The sequence below is a fragment of the Nymphalis io genome, chromosome 29 (assembly GCF_905147045.1).
Source record: "Nymphalis io chromosome 29, ilAglIoxx1.1, whole genome shotgun sequence".
In the NCBI taxonomy this organism is placed as follows: domain Eukaryota; kingdom Metazoa; phylum Arthropoda; class Insecta; order Lepidoptera; family Nymphalidae; genus Nymphalis; species Nymphalis io.
The window spans coordinates 5,857,981-5,878,479 of NC_065916.1; the positions used below are offsets into that span (position 1 = coordinate 5,857,981).

The 20,499-nt window shown below is 35.0% G+C and overlaps 1 protein-coding gene across 3 annotated transcripts in view; it reads left to right on the plus strand.

Moving 5' to 3' along the window:
- LOC126779447 (calponin homology domain-containing protein DDB_G0272472-like) overlaps nt 1-20,499 on the plus strand; it is a 41,195-nt gene that overhangs the window by 17,276 nt on the left and 3,420 nt on the right. For 2 of the 3 annotated variants that reach the window (XR_007670354.1, XM_050503412.1), the window contains 12 exons: nt 2,732-2,883; nt 8,531-8,665; nt 9,625-9,767; nt 10,804-10,965; nt 11,352-11,588; nt 11,687-11,896; nt 12,529-12,706; nt 14,132-14,296; nt 14,806-14,931; nt 15,819-15,921; nt 19,878-20,009; nt 20,312-20,443. Coding sequence is in view for 2 of the 3 variants with exons in the window: in XM_050503412.1 (XP_050359369.1) it covers nt 2,732-2,883; nt 8,531-8,665; nt 9,625-9,767; nt 10,804-10,965; nt 11,352-11,588; nt 11,687-11,896; nt 12,529-12,706; nt 14,132-14,296; nt 14,806-14,931; nt 15,819-15,921; nt 19,878-20,009; nt 20,312-20,443 (1,875 nt within the window). In the remaining variant the exon portion in view is untranslated. Of the gene's footprint in view, nt 1-2,731; nt 2,884-8,530; nt 8,666-9,624; nt 9,768-10,803; nt 10,966-11,351; nt 11,589-11,686; nt 11,897-12,528; nt 12,707-14,131; nt 14,297-14,805; nt 14,932-15,818; nt 15,922-18,119; nt 18,346-19,877; nt 20,010-20,311; nt 20,444-20,499 lie in introns of those variants that run through there. The other variant, XM_050503413.1, reaches the window with a different exon arrangement.

The window sequence follows — 20,499 nt, forward strand, 5'->3', positions numbered from 1 at the left end:
TCAAAATACAATTGGACCTGACAGGTAATATCTGGCAGGACGACGTCTGCCAGGTCTCTTTTTTTTTAATATGTAAGCTAGCGCTTGACTGTTATCACACTTGATGGAAAGTGATGATACAGTCTAAGATGGAGCGCGCTTGCCTAGAAGATGCCTATTCACTCTAGACTTGAAGGTACCCATATTGTAGGTGGTGGGAAAAACGGAGGTCGGGAGGGTATTTCAGATCTTAGTGATGCGTATCAGAAACGAGGAAGCAAATCGTTTCGTACGTGTCTTAGATACATAAAAAACGTACGGGTGCAGATCTTTACGATGCCTCGCAAATGGTAATCTACGGTCTCATAGCTTATGTATATATATTTAAATAATAATTCGATACTTTCACATTAAAAAGCATCCTAATTGTATATGTCGGCTGTAAATAATATTTAGCGAAATCTATTTCGCGTATCAATAAAATATATCAGTTTAGGCAACCTAAATAAAAAATGTATTTATCGTTAAACCGATCGGTATGTGTGTCTGTTTCCACTTGTGTTTACTAAACCTATTCCTAGAACGTGATTTAGATTAAATTATATCCTATGAAAGTCTTAATGTAAACGATTGAAATTATACCAAAATAAATACCAGGAACGCCGTAGGTATGTTCTGTTGAGCTATTCTGTATTTGTTTTATTTAAAATAGGTAGGCAGTATCTATCCTTTTGGGCACGATTATACCCTAGACCCTGGGGTCGATAGTGCCTAGATACAGGTAAAGCTTAATCAAGGATCCTCGAGTACGTCATACATTTTTTAAACTTCTTTGTACGAGTATACTACAACTGCAATTGGACTAAAATGTAGAATCCGTAGTCCGACTCGCATTGGGCTAATATTCAGGTGGCCATGACCACAATCTTTTTTGAGGGCTGGTAGGCAAACTGGCAAATGGTATGACACATTGGAACTGTCAGAAATATTAAGCATTTTTATCGTCAATGTGGTAGTTTGGGAACTAAGGGCCATACTTACGTTAATTTGCGGGTGATTTTTTAATGCTGTCTCCTTCTTTCTAATGTCAAATCAATGATGATAGAAAGAGATCAGGGTTAAACTGAACAGTTGCTAAGCGCCGTTAAGTAAAGCCGTAAGATGTTAAGTCCCTTGTGCTTGTAATTGTCTCACTCAACCGGAGTTATAAGTATAAGTATTTTTTGGTTGAATATGTAATGAGTGTTAGATATCTACCCAGACGGGCTAGCACATAACTCTAGCTAGTAAGGAATAAGATAATCGGTGTTTATGAGTAAAACACTGTTATTAAAGCGTTTTTGAAATTTCTTTACCAGAGTGGGTGAAATTGGAGATAAAATTAAGTATAGAAGTTCGCCTTTCTTGTATGTTAAAAAGTCAATTAGCTTCTGAATAATAATTCTTATCAGGTACATGGCATGCCATAATAAAATTTGTTTTATTTAAACCATGTAGTATGCTTATATTGAAAATATTTTCAAATAGTTTTTTCAAGAAATTACGTAAATTACTATTTTCTCCTTCAATTAAACGTAAAAAATAACTAAAAATATATTATATTGTGACGCGTTTATTATTATCAAAAGTGTAGCTTCATATATTATTTACCACTCTGTATATTTTTATACATTAATTAAATATAGGAACATAACGCTTGTCACGTCATTAGTCTATGCTTAAAGCGTATGAAACTGCGAAACGAATAACATTATATACTAAAATCTCTGAGACGCACTTCATATTCTAGTATAAGTTTTATCTATATTGGTTTAGTATTTTTCACAGTCTTCTTATATGTATAAGGAGACTGTGAAAAATACTAGTATAGATAAGCATATCCGACAAACATTTGCACATATGTATTTAGCGTATAGGCTATCTTGAGATACTGAGGCGTATATTATTGAGAGACGGATCCAGGTTTGAGGCTAGCCAATACTCGAAGACCGGAGGAATAATATATATTTATTTACGACACGTCACAATTGTTTGAGTACCCTGTGCTGACTGATTGATTAATGTATTATAATAATCTAATAAGAAATTGTTATGATTTCGTCATGCCAAATATGGAGTACAACTAAAAAGGCAACGTGCTGACGGCACATGTATATAGCCTCAGTGCCGGCCCTGGGGTAGAGCGAGAGCTAAATAATGTGAAGATTGGTGCTTGCAATAGAGAAACTGTTATAAACGTTACCAGGCCTCCACTTCCGTTTACATGAACAAAAAAAGTAAATGTATAAAAGTGAGAAGTACACACGCACGTGCGTGCGTGTGTGTGCGTGTGCGTGCGTGTGTGTGTGTGTGCGTGTGTATTAAATTGAAATTTAAGGGTGTGAATAAAAATGCAATGGCTCTAGAATCCATTTCCGGGGGTACATTAACGTTGTTTGATTTTTATAAATATTATCTATATAATATTAACTGAAATGCTCTGAATATTAAAAACTCCTTACATCGGCAATGAGCCACCAACCTTGGTAACTGAGATGTTATGTCGCTTATGCCTGTAGTTATACAGGTTCACCCTTCAAACCGGAACGCGACAATAGTTATTGCTGTTTGGCAATAGAATATCTGGTGAGTGCGTAATACCCAGACGGGCTTACACGAGTCAAGTCAAGAAAAAAAATGGCTAAATACATAGATACAAAAATAGATTCTTGCTATTTTTTGTTCGTCTATAATTAATCTAAATAACTTTCAGGAAGGACCTCGTGACTCAAGAGAGCCGGTTCCAGTCGCAAGTGGCCGCGCTGACTGAGCTGGCGGACTCGAGGTGTGACGAGGCTGAACGGGCGCGGGAACTGATCGTTTCTTACAGGAAAGATATAGAAGCTAAGGACCAGGAGATTGAGCGTAAGTACTTTATAATTGAATACTGTATTATTGTTATCTGTCTTTAGCATTTGTTATTCAACTATTCACTATTTACTGTTGGTAGAGCTTTGTGCAAGCTCGTCTGGGTAGGTACCATCCACTCATCAGATATTCTACCGCAAAACAGTAGTACTTGGTATTGTTGTGTTCCGGTTTGAAGGGTGAGTGAGCCAGTGTAATTACAGGCACAAGGGACATAACATTCCATAGCACAAGCTTTGTACAAGCTTAATTTGGGATCAGATGGCCGTGTGTGAAAAATGTCCCAGGATATTATTATTATTATTATATAAAAAACTACAACTATCTATCACACAACATATTAATTGTGTCCAAATCACAAAGTTCAAATATTCCACAAAATAAGAATTGAAACTGAGGCTCATTTCCATAAAATTACAAAACTGTCACTCATCAACTCATGATTTCAATATTCAGTTCGCTAATGGCCGGCTTGCCTCTCCATAAGCTAAAAACTAAAGTGCTAATGTCTTGATATAATACTATCCTAATGAGGGCTGCCCAGGATTGGGATGGTTGGCGTTCTATGGCGGCTTTCGTCCAGCCGTGGACGATAAGCTGAATGAAAATGTCCTACTGCTAGGTTAAAACCTAATGCGCTAGATACATATGTGCCAGATTTTTCAACCGACACATCCTCCTGGTTTCAATATTTCCCATCACCTACAAGCATGAGATGAATTATTAACACAAATATATTAAAAACGAATAATAATTCAATAATGCTTGGCCGGAGATCGAATTCGCTATCGTCGATCAAAACCACACTGTACCAACTACTCGGTTTTTAATTTTTTTTTTAATATCTCTGGGCCACCTGATGGTAAGTGGTCACCAACGCCCATAGATATTGGCATTGTGAGAAATGTTAACCATCGCTTACATCACCAATGCGCCACCAACCTTGGGAACTAAGATGTTGTTTCCCTTGTGCCTGTTATTACACTGGCTCACTCACCCTTCAAACCAGAACACAACAATAACAAGTACTGCTGTTTTGCGGTAGAATATCTGATGAGTCTAATGTCTAACCTACCCAGACGGGCTTGCACAAAGCCCTATCAAAATTATTCATAAAAGGTTCTTGTAGTAATTAATAGTTATTTTATTTTTCTGGCTCATAGCGTCATAAATAAAATTGGCCGTAATCTTGGCACAACTGAATAAATAAATAAGATTTACATCAATTAAGAAATTATAATATTATTTTAATATATAATTTCAAGAACATTATTTAGAGCAATGCTTAAGCGTAAATTTAGTTACAACAATTTCTTAAAAATCTCATATTTCGTGACATAAGTGACTTCAATAGCTAATTTGATTAGAACCTGTAGTTCTATTCGGTAATATAAGTACTAACTTTATTATTCACCTGTGAAATGGTGTTAACCGACTTATGTTGATATACTTTGATGCGTGTATTCTTGTAATGCTTTAAATGTGACGCACGAAATTCTGACACGTGTGTCCACTTCGAACCAATGTTCAATGAATGAATACCATTATTCATAAAAGGAGAACATCTCCTTGCGGAGCATTGCGACATAACGCACTGTAACATAACTTTTCTTTATTTTTTTTATTAATTTATGCAAAAAAAACGCGTTACATTACATCATAAAGTTTATTATAAACATTATATATACATTACTTCGTTTTTGACTATATATTTACTGGTGGTAGGGCTTTGTGCAAGCTCGTCTGGGTAGGTACCACCCACTCATCAGATATTCTACCGCAAAACAGCAATACTTGATATTGTTGTGTTCCGGTTTGAAGGGTGAGTGAGCCAGTGTAATTACAGGCACAAGGGACATAAAATCTTAGTTCCCAAGGTTGGTGGCGCATTGGATATGTAAGCGATGGTTGACATTTCTTACAATGCCAATGTCTAAGAGCGTTGGTGACCTCTTACCATCAGGTGGCCCATATGCTCGTCCGCCTTCCTATTCTATAAAAAAAAAATATATAGGGTTCAGCTTCCAATATTTTTAAACCTTTTTTACTACCGCTACTAGTAGGTACTATTTCAGTTTTATTGTCGTTAGAAAGTAGTTATAACATAAAATATTATTATAAAGACATACAGTGTAGCTAGGCGAACTAAATTGCTCTTATGCAAAACATTATCAATAGTTATAATTGGCATAAGATGCTTAGTGTCACTTTTGCATGTCGTGGTTACCTATAAATATGGCAACTTTTACCCTTAGACATATTAGTTTGTAAACTTTTAATTTATAATTATTACTGTATGCCTTGTTGGTGATCCTAAATAAATAAATAAATAAGAAACTTTAAGGACCGCGTCTGCCACCATGGTAACGCATTGTCAATTGGCAGCGCTTTGAATTTGTAAAAAGGTATTATATTAGTTCACGTCTGCCTCTGAGATTGATGGTCAAAAATATCGTAAAAGAAAGAAAGTCTACGAGGTAGATATACAGAGCTCTGCATTGTAAAAAAATAAACTCTACTATCACGTGCTCATGTCCATTCAATTCGTCATGTCTCCCAGAAAATGAGAAAAAAAATAGCAAACATTCTGCTCACTGATTTTGAGTTATACAGACTTAGAAGAAAATGTAAGAATCCTAACATTGGAATCATTCCTATCGATTTGATTAATCTAATTATTAATTAAGTTAATATTCATTATATTTTTATTAATATTTTTTAATTTATTACCCTTTTTTAATTTTACAAATTTGAACTCGGAAAAGCAGCGATGTTGGACTTTAATTAACTGAAACTAAATCGATTCGTATTTATTTAAATTGTAATCGTTATCGATACTAAATATGAGCAAATCATAACGAAATGCTCGATAGATCTCTAGCCATTTGTATCTTCGCTGAACAAGAATCAATTACCATTAGTGCATAAATCGAAATCTGCAATAAAGGTCATCGTCTCTATATAAAAAATCGCAGGTACTATTTGAGTTGTTCCAATACTTCTTATCACGTTTAAAGAACAATAATAAGTAACGAATATCACTCAATGCAATATAATAATAATAATTTATTTATTCAAGTAACAAGACTCATATACAAAATTACAAAAAATAAATAAAATAAACGCTACTATCTATTACTTATACAATTTACTGGTCCAGCTGAAACTTTATAATGATGACAAAAAAGCTTACCTAGAATTTGTATTTATATAAATTTTATTGCATTTAATTGATGACGTATTTTATGTACAATCTACATTCATAGCATTGCCTGTGAAAATAAGTATTTGTAACAGAAGAAAAGTACATAAATGCTTTTTAGTTAAAGTTAATAAATCCAAAAATCACCAAATGAATAAATGTCCGCATGAATATATCAACAATCACTGAAGGTTAAAAGCAATTTTATATAAAGCGAAATCAAATGTATTAAAGACGTACAGTAAGCTATATAAAGTAAACGCGAACAGATAAAAAGTACATGGATATTTAAGCTGTAAGCAAATGAAATAAGAGCTAAAATAGCTTAAATACAACTATTACTCAACTGGCTCATTGTACCCTGGCAATGAGCCAAGAAAGTTAATTCAGTTGAGCGATACAGTTTCTTAGATAAGTATCATTTGAATTTAAATTTATATTAATTTCAATACGCAATGGCTTCCTAAGAAGATTATGTTTACAATTTTACACCCAATAATTGTCTGTATATACAAACCGCTGATTTTTTACATAAATCATTAAAAATTAAGAAGTAAATCACAGGGCATAAATATACTACAACAGGGCACAACACTTTTTTGGTAACTATGGCAACTAGAATGTTGTAATTACACCCTACTGACTAGAATACAAATAAAAAAAATATATTTAATACATATAAATGAAATATATAGTTGATTATGATAATGGTTTTGTCTAGGAGAAAATCGTTTGGCTTTGAAGTTGAACGCTGGCAATACTATAAGATATTAATCGCTAATCGATATCATCGCTCGATCTAAATAATACAAATAATACCCACTAAAAATCAGCGGTACCTTTAACCTTAACGAGAAGCGCCATGTGATCGCTTGCGCATGCTACCGTGACGCTCAAGCAGCTAGTCTTCTAAATACTAATATTCATAAAACGTGAATTTCTCGCTTAATTCCCTTTGTATTGACACAAAGATGCAGTACGGTAATAAGCCTTGAGTGATTCCTCAAAATAAAGCACTAAATCACCCAGACGTGGCGCTTAACAAAGAGTTTATTTTTAGTTTTGCAAAACGAAAGCGAACGCTCGAAGTACAACGTACATAGTGACATTTCAGTGAACGACCGGAGACAAAGATGTGTATTTTACTTATATATTCCCATTATATATAGTGAAAAATGTATATATACAAAGGAATAACGGACTGGCTGATTGATATATCAATGCCCAAACTACTGGAGCTAGCATCGTGGAAATTTGCATCGGCTCCCTTTTACGCAGTAGCTTAGTATTAAGGAAGGATTTTTGAAAATTTTACAGCTACACACACTCACACCACAGGTAGTGATAAAGGGGATGAAAGCTATCCAAATCTTTCATTTTTATAATAATATCCTGGGACTTTATTCACACACGGTCATCTGATCCCAAACTAAGCAGAGCTCGTACTATGGAAACCAGACAACTGATATACTACATACACTACTTTTCTTTTGTAAATACATACTTATATAGATAATTACACCCAGACTCAGGACAAACAGACATGTTTATTCACACAAATATCTGTCCTGGGTTGGAATAGAACCCAAGACCTACCAACCACGCCAACCGGCTCAAAGAGAATTAGAAATAGGTATCTAGCAACTCTTAATTATAAGACAAACGAAGCCGCTAGTCATTAATAAAAACTAGTTTGGATATACGTTTCTAATTGTTATTGCCTCGTTTCAAATACAAACACATATATTAATCCTAAAAATTGTTTGTGATTTTACTTGAAACTAAAAACATGTCATCTTATCAAACTAACTGGAAGTAATAGAAAGATACACAATTCACAGGCAACATGTTCTTGGAGATTATCCGAAACAAAAAAAAAAGCCCTCGTCCCTGGTCTGCAATGTAAGCATATATATATATATATGCAATTTGATAGTATAATAATTTGAAAATTAAAAAAAAAATACCTATCATTTCATAGTTTTATATACTTAGTCGGCAGTTCTTACTAATGTCATTTATTTTATTTCTTTCTTTCTGTATAACGTTTGCGTCTGTGCCTTTTTGATTTTTTTTTTATATATCGACGTTTTATGGCTTGGTTACATTCTTATTAGTTATCACTAGCATATCTTTTGCTACTAAAATAACTTGATTACTATATTATGTTATAATAATTAAAACGATAAAAGATGGCATAAGTAACTGGACTAACAGCATAAGGGACATAACATCTTCGTTCCCAAGATTGGTGGCGCATTGGCGATGTAAGTAATGGTTACCGCCTTTTTTAGGTTCTAATCCAGAAACTCCTTAGTAGAAAGCAATGCTCCCCATGCGTCTTCGCTGTCAACGATATAAAAAACAAAGCATAACGATTTTTATCCAGTCCCAAAAATATAATGAACAATTTCTTACAATAATCTCCACATTTATTTTCAGAATTAAAATGCGATTTAGCAGCCGCGTACAAAGAGTCAGAGCTCGTCAGACAGAGGAGTCGGTCGCTAGAGGAGGAATTGTCTGCAGCAAGACGATGCTCCGCGGATTTGGCTGACCAATTACAGAGGAGAATAGGTAAGGAATTATCTATTTTGTATACTGCTGTTTTTCGTTTGTTTGTTTCATATTGTTTACTGTACTTTTTTTTGTAAGCGATGTAAGCGATGGTTAACATTTCTTACAAAACTAATGTATATGGGCGTTGGTGACCACTTACCATCAGGTGGCCCATATGCTCGTCCGCCAACCTAAACTATAAAAAAAAATAACAAAACCTATAAGGCTTTAATGAATTCATCACCCATTGCGCGCTAATTACAAACACTAGTGTTAAAATACTTTGTTATGTGGAGTCAATAAGAAACTTGGCACACACGTCTTATTCTGCTGGATAGCTGGATAGTCCCCTTTGGAGATGCTGGGATCGTGCCCACGTATTACTAACGTAGTTTTAAGAATTGTTGTAATTAATTGCTTTGTTTTTATTTTTATATTTTTATTTATGGTTTTTTGTTTAAAATTAAATAACTGCTTGATTAAAAATTTTATATTAAATTATAATAATAAAATATTAAATATAATGTTAAAAAACTATTTAAATTAAATTAAATTTTAAAATTGTTATTGATAAATATTATTATCTAAAAAAAAAAATGTAATTATTTTTATTATTGTATTGTATTTTAAAATTTGTAAAGTTAAAAAATATGTTTTACTAACACTATATGGGCTAGTCCTGAAATAAAAAGTTTTATTATTATTATTATTATTATTATTGATATATGTACAATATTAGAAAGCGAGTCTTACAGCAACAGATAGATTCGTTATATTGGCTTTGCTTTTACCCCGTTTAATTCAATCGTCCCGGCTTTGCATGGGTAGATAAGAAGAAAAATATGTTTTGGATAGGATTTGCGTAAAATCCGTTCTCAGTGAGCGTCTACGTCAATTGGGGGCATAGTTTAGGAGATCTCGTTATGAGTGGTATTTCGCTTATATATAGATATAACCGAAAAATGATTGTTTTTCAGAGGAAGCTAAAAAACAGTTACGATCAGAACTAGAAGATGCTCTCACACATCGGGCCCAGCTGGAGACGAAAGTCCAGGCGCTGGAGCGGGACAAGGAGAGGTTGGAACAAGAGAAACTTCTGCAAGAGCAAAAGGCGAAAGAGGTGGGATCAATTTTTCTTTCAACCCAGATATCCCACGGACTTTTATGGCACCGTTTTTTGTAACACATATATTGTTTACTAGATTCGACCCATATATGCCATGGCTTTTCTTGTGGCAACAACTTTTATAATTTTCGCTTATATTGACCAGCTTCAACCCGAACTTCGAAAATAATAATAAAATAAGTTAAATACATTATATAACATTCAATATGTAGGTTCTTGTAGTATCAGCTTGTACAGATTTCAATCCGTGACCTTCGTTTATAAGCCACACGATCCACTCACTGCGCTCTCGAATCTCATAAATTTGTTGATAATGTATTTTAAGATGCAGATAAATAATAGTTTTGCGTGGTATAAGCTTGATGTACCGGATAACGGAAATGCGTCATCCTTCGATGTAATTTTGAACATGTTGATCATATTAGCTTCCGTCGAATAGAATAAACAACGAATATTACTGAAAATAAATGTACTTTTTTTAATTTTGAAAAGTTGGTCTTAAGCGTCCTTTTTCAACTTTAAACCTTTGATGGTTAATATAATGTTTTTTTTTCTTTCACACTTTCTGATAGATTTCGGCCACGGCGGCCAATCGCAATGGAAATTGTCAAATTTTCGCAAATCAACTCCGCAGGATATATTATACCAGTTTGTGCGCAATCACTGGTGCACTCTGCATTTCCTCAATATCATCCGATGGGATGAAAATTCCGTCTGGAAAGAGATCAGACACAGGGCCACCGGCTTTGCGTGCTTTACACTCCGTACACACTTCCAACTTCCAATCTTCGGGCTGCTACTGAGAATCTTTCGACAGAAAAACTCAATAACTTTTTATCGGCACGACCTGGGGTTAGAATCCAGGATTTCAGAACCTTAAACCTAACCTGCGACCGAAAGCTTAACAAACGCTTAACAAATAAATAAAATAAAATAATCGCAGTTATAATATTAGTTAGGAGGTCATAATTATAGCTTATTTAAAAGAAGTCTTCTACTAAGAATTAAATTTATATTTCTGAAATTCAAGGCTTTAGAAGCAGCGGAAGAGAATACAGCAAAATGGCGACTGGCTCACGAATCAGCTCGGTCACAAGCTGCGGCGAGGGCGGAAAGGATGCTGGCAGACTGCGAGTGGAAGATGAGAGAGTTGGAGAAGAGAGCAAGAGATGCAGAGAAGGAGAAAAAAGAGGTACGAATTCTGTGTATAAGATTAGTTTATAAATCATAACCACGTGGCAAGAAAGCCAAAAGCATTTCCACATTTTAAAGTGGAATATTTATGTCAAATTCGATAATCTACGACGAGAAAAAAATGAACCGCTCTTGGTACACGAATTCTTGTGTAGAAGCAAATATATAAATTTGTATAAATATATTTTTTCAATTATTTTCCTATTTAATTTTAATCCTCAATTTGCTGCCAAATAAACAATTTGAAATATAATCGAAACTGTGACTCGACCGGACAATGTTAATAGTATTCTCATTATCACGTGGTTTGATTAACTTTGAATATTTTTATGTTGATTAAGATCATCTATATAAGATAACATTTTAAATTCGACTAATTTACAGTTATCAGAATCACTAGAGCAACTCAAATCGGCACCACCGACGCCTTCCCATATCGCTGAACTCCAGCAGTTGAGGGGACTGGCTTCAGAACAACAGAGATCAGTACAATCCCTGGCACTGCAGCTGCAGAAGATAGAAACAAGAGAAGAAACATTAAAGTTAGAAGTGCACAGGTTAAAAGATTTGTTGGAAAAGGAAGGGCAGATTAGGAGGGATAAAGAAGAACAGCATTTGCAGGTAGGTGTGAGGGTTTAGAGCGAGATAAAACTAAAAAATATTACATAGACATGTCATGTGAACATGACATGTGAAAGTTTTATCTGATTTGTCTTCAGGCAATGAATCGCCTCGAACAGCAACACTCCGATAAAATATCAGCGCTGAAAGCGGAACACGCTGAAGCCGTCGCCAACGCAGCCAGCGCTCGTGCAGCGCTCGAGCGAGCGCACGCCGAGCGCACGCGCACCGCGCTCGCGCAGCTCCGCGCGGAGGCGGAGAGGGACGCCAAGAACGCGGACAGGAAGCTCCGGGAACTCACTGCTAGGGTAAGCCGTCACGTCAGTTAAGTGTAAGCCTGGGTCTTTATCTTCTTCTTTGTCCCTCACTAATGAGGATCGTGACCATATTACAATTTCTCTGCATTTGCTTCTGTCCTGCGCTAAATTAAAAAAAATCGTTGTAGAGTTTCTCCTGTTACTCCTACTGGGGCGCTTCCCCTGTATTCTGACGATCCACTGCTTCTCGAGATCATGCATATTTTTTATAGTATAGGTAGGCGGACGAGCATATGGGTCACATGATAGTAAGTGGTCTCCACCATAGACATTGACCATTACATTCATATGAGCCACCTGATGGTAAGTGGTCACCAACGCCCATAGACATCGACCATCGTACATCACCAATGCACCACCAACCTTGGGAACTATGATGTTATGTACCTTGTGCCTGTAATTACACTGGCTCACTGACCCGTCAAACCGAAACACAACAACACCAAGTACTGCTGTTTTGCGGTAGAATATCTGATGAGTGGGTGATACCTACCCAGACGAGCTTGCACAAAGCCCTACTAACTGTGATCGCATTATATATCCAAAGAAGTTTAGTCAACGGAGTCTTTATATTAATAATAATAATAAAGTATCAACAGTACATATAAATGGTTTAATTTCAGTTTGAAAATCTCAAAGAAGTATTATCCTCGAAAGAGTCACAATTCGAGAGCGCTATCGCTGAGGCGAATAGCAAGGCTGACTGGGACATTCTGCAGCTCAGACATTTACTGGACAAGGCTGATATCAACTACGCGAACAACATCGAGGCTATGAATGAGAGATTTGAAAGAGAAAAAGGTGAGTCGACACAACAAACGCTGGCTTTAGGTGGTTTTGAAAAAAACATAAAAATGGTGATTTATAATTTATTTAATAAGCACACTAATAACGTACATATATATAAACAATTTCTGTTATATATAACAATTCGGTGAAGGAAAACATCGTGAGGAAACCTGCATGTGTCTTCTTCTTTGTTCAAACCCCTCTTCCCAGTTCAGCTGGGGTCGGGTCTCCTTGTACATCTGCGCCAGAGAGCTCTGTTCTGGGTTGTCTATGTACTCAGATTCTCTTTCTGGGCCTCTTTTTGTATGTTTGACCACCAGGTTGCGGGCGGTCGCCCTCTTCCCCGCGGTCGGTCCGGGATATTTAAGGCTTTCTTGATAGGATGATCATCGTTACGTCTCAGGATATGGCCGTACCAGCGCAGTCGACATTCCTTCAATTTTTCCACAATTGGTGTTACCTTGAACGATTCCCTGACATACTCATTCCTTACTTTGTCCAGCCAGGTGATTCCTCCCGCCCATCTAAGCATTTTCATCTCACTTGTATGCAGTTGTTGTTCATGTGTCTTTTTGATGGTCCAACACTCTGCCCCATAGATCATGGATGGGCGTACTACCGTTTTGTACACTTTTCCCTTTACACGATTGGGCATTCTATGGTCACAGAGAACACCCGAAAGCGATTTCCATTTTATCCAGGCGGTTTTAACGCGGTGGTCCACGTCCTTATCGATATTTGCATCAGTAGTGAGCACAGTTCCAAGATATTTGAAGTTATCTACTTTGGGTAGTGCGTGGTTGTCTATGTAAATATTACGTCCCGTCTCTTCTGTCCCTCCATAGTCACACTCAAAATATTCGGTCTTACTTCGACTAATGCGTAGTTCATGGTTTTCTATTTGTGTCACCCACCGGTTAAGTGATTCCTGTAGGTTTTGTGCATTTTTCGCCACTAGGACTATATCATCTGCGTAAAGAATACACTCTGGTGCTGGTTTTTTTATGCCTCGCGTGATGTAGTCCATGCACAGGTTGAATAGCAATGGGCTCAAGGCAGATCCCTGATGTACTCCTACATTTACCTGGAAGGGCTCGCCAAGACCCGCTGGACTTTTGGCGCGCGTTTTGGTGTTTATGTATATATCTTGTATTAGTACCACATAATATTCCGGGATGTTTTGAGCTCTCGCTCTCTGCATGTGTCTAATTTCTCTGAAATTCTGCATGCACATGTGTATTCTACCAACCCGCATTTGAGCAGCGTGGTAGAATAAGCTGCCAACCTTCTCCTCAAAAAATAGGAGAGGAGGCCTTTAGCCCAGCAGTGGGACATTCACAAAAAAAAACAATTCTGATTAAAATATATTTATTCTAGTTTTTAATCTACGAATTTAATAACAATAACTGTTTTAATATATTGTTTTTAATTCCACAGAGCTATTAATAAAAGAATGGTCGGAGAAGCTGCAGCAAGTCGAGCAGCAGTCGTCCATCGCGGTAGATGACGCGAGGAAACTTCTAGAAACGACTAGACTGACCCTCATCGCGGAGAAGAATGATCAGATCAACAAACTGAAGGAGAAACATCGACAGGAGATGGGTATGGGACTTAAACTCAGTGTTGCCAAGCTCTGCCCCCCTATCCCCCTAACTAATAAATTGAAATAAATAGATAATACTTTATAATATTACGTTTAAAAAAAGCAAAGCAAGTATTACAATTAAACTTTAAATTGAATTGAAAATTTAATCCCAAAGTATTCTATTAATACACCAAATTTCACCACAATTATAATCACATATATACAATAACACACGTTAATCCTTACCGATGATCGTGGGTTCAAACCCGGGCAAGCACCATTGAATTTTCATGTGCTTAATTTGTTTTTATAATTCATCTCGTGCTTGACGCTGAAAAAAAACATCGTTAGGAAACTTGCGTGTGTCTAATTTCACTAAAATTCTGCCACATATGTATTCCACCAACCGTCATTGAAGGAACGTGGTGGGATAAGCTCCAAAATATCTCCTCAAATTAAGGAGAGGAGGCTTTAGCCCAGCAGTGGGACATTTATACGATGTTACTAACACAAATAATCCTTATAGATGATCAATGGGAGCTTTTTATGACCGACAAAGAGAATTGCCTTCAACGAATGAAATTGGAATGCAGACAAGAGGGAGAAGAGGATCGGGCTAAGAGGGAGAGAGATCTTATGGAGGAAATAGAGGGTGAGGTTGAAAATATATTTTTTAATTTAATATTCTTAAATTTGTTTTCTAGAGATCGTATTAGGTGTTCAATTTTTTTTTTTTTTTTTATTCATATTATAACATCAATAATAGATACTTTTTAAAAGATACAAAATATACAAGGTAAAGTAAATAATGCAATAAAAACGTAACTAAGCTTATTGTAGTAAGTAATAATGCTAAGTAGCCCAATTTCGATTCATATTACCCTCCGTACTAGAATTGTATTACGGTAGAATTAACACACATATACACACATACATACATAACACACATACACACACTCACACCACAGGTAGTGATAAAGGGGATAAAAGCTATCCAAATCTTTCATTTTTATAATAATATCCTGTGACATTATTCACACACGGCCATCTGATCCCAAACTAAGCAGAGCTCGTACTATGGAAACCAGACAACTGATATACTACATATACTACTTTTCTTTTGTAAATACATACTTATATAGATATTTACACCCAGACTCGGGACAAACAGACATGTTCGTGCACACAAATGTCTGTCCTTTGTGGGAATTGTACCACGGCAACCGGCCCGTCAAATATAACCAACTTTTGTTTTTAACTATGTCCACACTGATTTATAAGTCTTACTGAATAAGTAAGACTGGACACAGAACAATAAACGCATATTCACTTTGGCTTCATTGCATTACGATTCACGACATTAGTACACTGAAAACTGTTCAGTGATTCAATCATTAAATTTTTCAGCTTAAATGAAATATACTTTTTTTTTTTATATTATGTCCATCGCAAAAAAATATTTCAAATAAGATTTACACTAAATGCGTTAACCGTTTTTTATAAAAAAAATTATAATGAGAAACATTGTTATCAATACAGACCTGAAAGCACAAATACATTCAAAAGTAGCAGACTTTGATGATTTAACATCAAAAGCCGCGGCTTGCGGACGAACATTGGCAGTCACTGAACAAGAATTGAGGTAAGTGAAATTAAAAAAAAAAAAAACTTTTTTTCATACATTTGATAACAATGCACGTGTTGGATATTTGTATTTTTATATTCCTGCCATGAAAATTTAATTTAAAATATATATGTATATATTTTAAATTTTAAAGACATAACTTTTTTTTAAATTATTTTTATGGCTTTATCGTTTTTACCTAACACTTCCAAATAGTTTGGTAGCTAAATATCCGTTTTTTATATAGTGTGGATTTACACAACTAATATTTTAAAATAAATAATGTCTTTTGGACGTATTTGGCTACCAAAATAGCATGTCAAAATTCCTCATCCATTGTAAATAAATATATTAATTACATCACATTCTTATAAATACGAATGCTGTCTATTTTTAAATATAAAAGAAAAAAAAGATAGCATTCTATTTTATATATCGAACGCAATTCCATCATTCATTCACTCTTTCAATCTCACTCAACACCATTCACATTGTACTATTTTCACATTTTCATTCTTTTTAAACGGTCCAAAAGGCAGTGTTTGCATTTCAAACTACAGTGTTTATTTTTTTTTAAGTAAAAAGAAATATTAATTATAATTTTTATTAACTTTTTCGTTTGAATCTAAAATATAACTCATATGAAATGGACGCGTAAAATTTGGCTGGTCAGAAATAAGTCGCACGCAGTTTAGTGGTGGCAGAGCTTTGTGCAAGCTCGTCTAGGTAGGTACCACCCACTCACCAGATATTCTCCCGCAAAACAGCAGTACTTGGTACTGTTGTGTTCCGGTTTGAATGGTGAGTGAGCCAGTGTAATTACAGGCACAAGCGACATAACATTTTAGTTCACAAGGTTGGTGGCGCTTTAGTAATGTAAGCGATGGTTAATATTTCTTACAATGCCAATGTCTTTGGGCGTTGGTGACCCCTTACCATCAGGTGGCCCATATGCTCGTCCGCCGTCCTATTCTATAAAAATAAAAAGTTGTAGTTCTTAGGAATTAATACACCGACCTGCTACTCAAAGTAGCGATGCGTAAACGTACATTACGCGATTATAATTACGATGGAATGAATAGGTAAGGAGACTTTTAACTCATATGGGTTCAATGTCCACTGAAATGTATATAAGGGTCCCATAAATTGCCAGTATTGCACTATTGTAGCTAGAAAGTATGACATTGATAGTTAGCGTATATTAGTTAGGATTTATAAATTAATGTTTAAAAATGGCGCCTTTTAAATGATGTCTTACTTTTTTCTCTACCGTTTTACTCTACTGAGAATTAGCTTCAAACACCCTCTAACTCCTTAGCGCTATTAAAATTTCAAACATTTTGAGGGACTCTTTTTATACACAAAAGTACATATCCTTACCCTTACACTTCATAAATAGAGACATATTCGATTGACATTATTTTTTTTACAGTATTTTTTGTCTAATATAGTCTGATTTCAGGCTGGCCAAATTAGGTTGCGTTTTTTGTAAATTAATAAATAATATATATTAGTTTAGCGCCAACTTGATTGTACAGATAAAAAAAACATTTGTAATATTCTATTCAGCCTACGGAATATTCTCATATCAAATTATGTCAAGTTATAAATTCGAATTTGTCGCATAATTAGTACATGACGTAATTGCACAGATTATTAAGCACTTATATTTTATCCGATATACAATAAAATAGCTTATGAATATCAATTGGGGTTAATTGATTTAATCGCATTTAGTAAAAGGCACTTATTATTGTTATATTGAAATTTCTGAAGCACAAAGCACTATTTCTTATGCTCTTCATAATCAAATTCGAGTTAATATAGAAACGTGGACGTAACGGCCTCCATACTTAGCAAGCACGGAACTTCGATGTTTTGATATTGCTATGAGATTTGTTGCAAAAATTTAAATAGGATAAATATTGTATACTTATACTTACATTTTTTTTCCTGGACTCATTTTACTGAAATAATCAGTTTTTGCTTGTCCATTGATGAACTAGAAAAAAAAAATCTAAAGCTTCATGATAATAATAATGACACAAAGAGAGACTTGACAAAATGGCGTCGTTCGTTTTCTTTTGACCGTCAATTCCAATAAGTCGAAAATAAAATCATCACAAATAAGTAATGTTAAAATGAGAGAAAATGTAGAAACTTTAACGTATTAATAATAAAATTAAATATAGCAGTTTTTCGCGGTTGTTTGACAGTTGCGGTTGGGTCAGCGCGTTAGTGGCGCCATGCGCATGCGTGCTCATCGGCTCACTCCGTCTCGCTCTAGCGATCTTCCTTCTCTCTATAGCTATCTTATTCTATATGAGATATAGAAGAAAACATTAATGACATAATCATAGTTTAATACAATTTATTTTATATATAGATGTTATGTAAAAATACTAAAAATAATACAAAAAAAATGTTGTTCTGTTTTTTTTTTTGAAATGTAACTGCCATTTTGGACTGATCAAAAATAAATAAATACCTTTATATAGCCATAATTTATGTATTTAAGAAAAATCGTCTAGTCTATCACCTTGTATATAAAAAACAGCAATAAAAAAAACATAAAAAAAATGAAAAAGGTTTTATTACATTTTTTTAATAATAATCTATCTAATATTTATATAAGTACAAAGAATTATTCAAAAATATGTATGTCACATTCATGTATCATAGAAGCTTTTGTATTCATTTATATTATTATGTATAAATAAGGCTTGTATATTGTAATACTACACAAAACTGTTCAATTAACGCTTCGTGTTCAAAATTAAATTTTTATTTCTTTTCTATAATAAACTATTTTATTTACAATTATAGTTGTAATAAGATTCAAACCGAGCAAACGCTTCCTACTATTACTTAGATAATTTTTTCTCGAGCTCTGCGTAGAAGAAAAACGTCGTAAGAAAACCTGCAAAGCCTGGACAAAATTCTGCACCATATATTTGTATTATTATTAGTCTGTGATCTTTGTATATACGCTTAAATTAACGTATTAATTGTCACTGAGTTAAGTGACATATTGCTCACACGTAGCCTTTCAATACGAGTATGTTATATGAAAGATATCTAGATGAGATCATAGACAATTATACTAATAATAATAATATCCTGGAACATTATCCACACACGGCCATCTGATCCCAAATTAAGCTTGTACGAAGCTTGTGCTATGGAAACCAGACAACTGATATACTACATATACTACTTTTCTTTTGTAAATACATATTATATAGATAATTACACTCAGACCCACAACCTTCGGCGGGAAAGGCAAGTATCCATCAACCACGCCAACCGTCCCGTCATATATTTAGTATCATAATTTTTAGTAGTTTTTTTATAGTTTTTACATATTCCTAACAATATTTTTAGGAATGTGTCAAATAATTAAAAAGTACTAAATTGTCTATGGTTTCTGACTTAAAGTTGTTTTAATATCTCAGTATTGCCCACTAGAAGGCTACGTCTGACATCTATGTCAGATAATAAACAGTGTACAGTTAAATAAACAAAGACAAAAGACTAACAGCAACAATAACACATCCACAACCGCGCAGTGCAGCGCGAGGCAATAAATATAAAATATAAAACACTGACTAGCTCCCTCGGTCGGTTCTATAAAAGTTATTGGGTTTTCCGTTTAAAATTCTCATTAGAAGCCCGGAATTTGGAAGTGTGTACACTCCCGTGCCTCGGAAAACACGAAAAGCCTTTGATCCCGCGCTTGAACTCAATCCAGTCGAGTCGGATTGGTCCATGTGAGTTTGAGAATAGAGAGTGCAGGTGTTTGCGCATACACTTGTGCACTATAATACATCCTGCGCAATTGGCTAATCTCCCTTGGGATTGGCCGCCATGACCGAAATCGGTCCGGAAGACCTCATCATAAAACACTGAAACAAATACACAACAATCAAAGTAACTCCTTACTTACCCTGTATTTACCCTAATTAACAAAATAGAGAAGCGCTAGAGCGAGAGAAGGAGCTACGAGAAAAGAGGATAGAAGACGCGTCAAATCTGAAGCAGTGTCAGAAAGCGTCGCAGGAGCAAATCGAGCATTTAACAAGAAAGTGTGCGTGTTTAAGGAAACTGTAAGTATTTATTTTCGTTTAATCGATTTCTCTTTTCTAAATAGTTTTAAAATGGCATTCCCTAATAAATCTAGACGAACATTTTGAATATAGTAATTGACAATCTAACATCCAACAGGATTTTTAGCAAAGTTTTACATTTTTGTATGTTTTTTTTTTTATATTTGAAAGATTAATATTAAATATTGGACCAGTTTTTAATGTCAATTAAAAAATATATATTCTACTTCTACTACAATCTAGAGGCGTAAAAAATTCTAATTATATATTTGTCATTACATATGGATAATATCGTGTGACAGTTTCGATGACATGCGCGCTCGTCTCGCGGCTCGCGAGCGCGCCGCGGAGCAGGAAGCTCGCTCGCGAGAAAAGGAGCTCCACCACCTGCGGGCTGAGGTCGCCAGGCTCACCAAGCTACTCGTGGAACAGAGGTTAGTTTTCTTTTATTTAATCATTCACACTTGCATCGATTATTTTTTTACTGTTA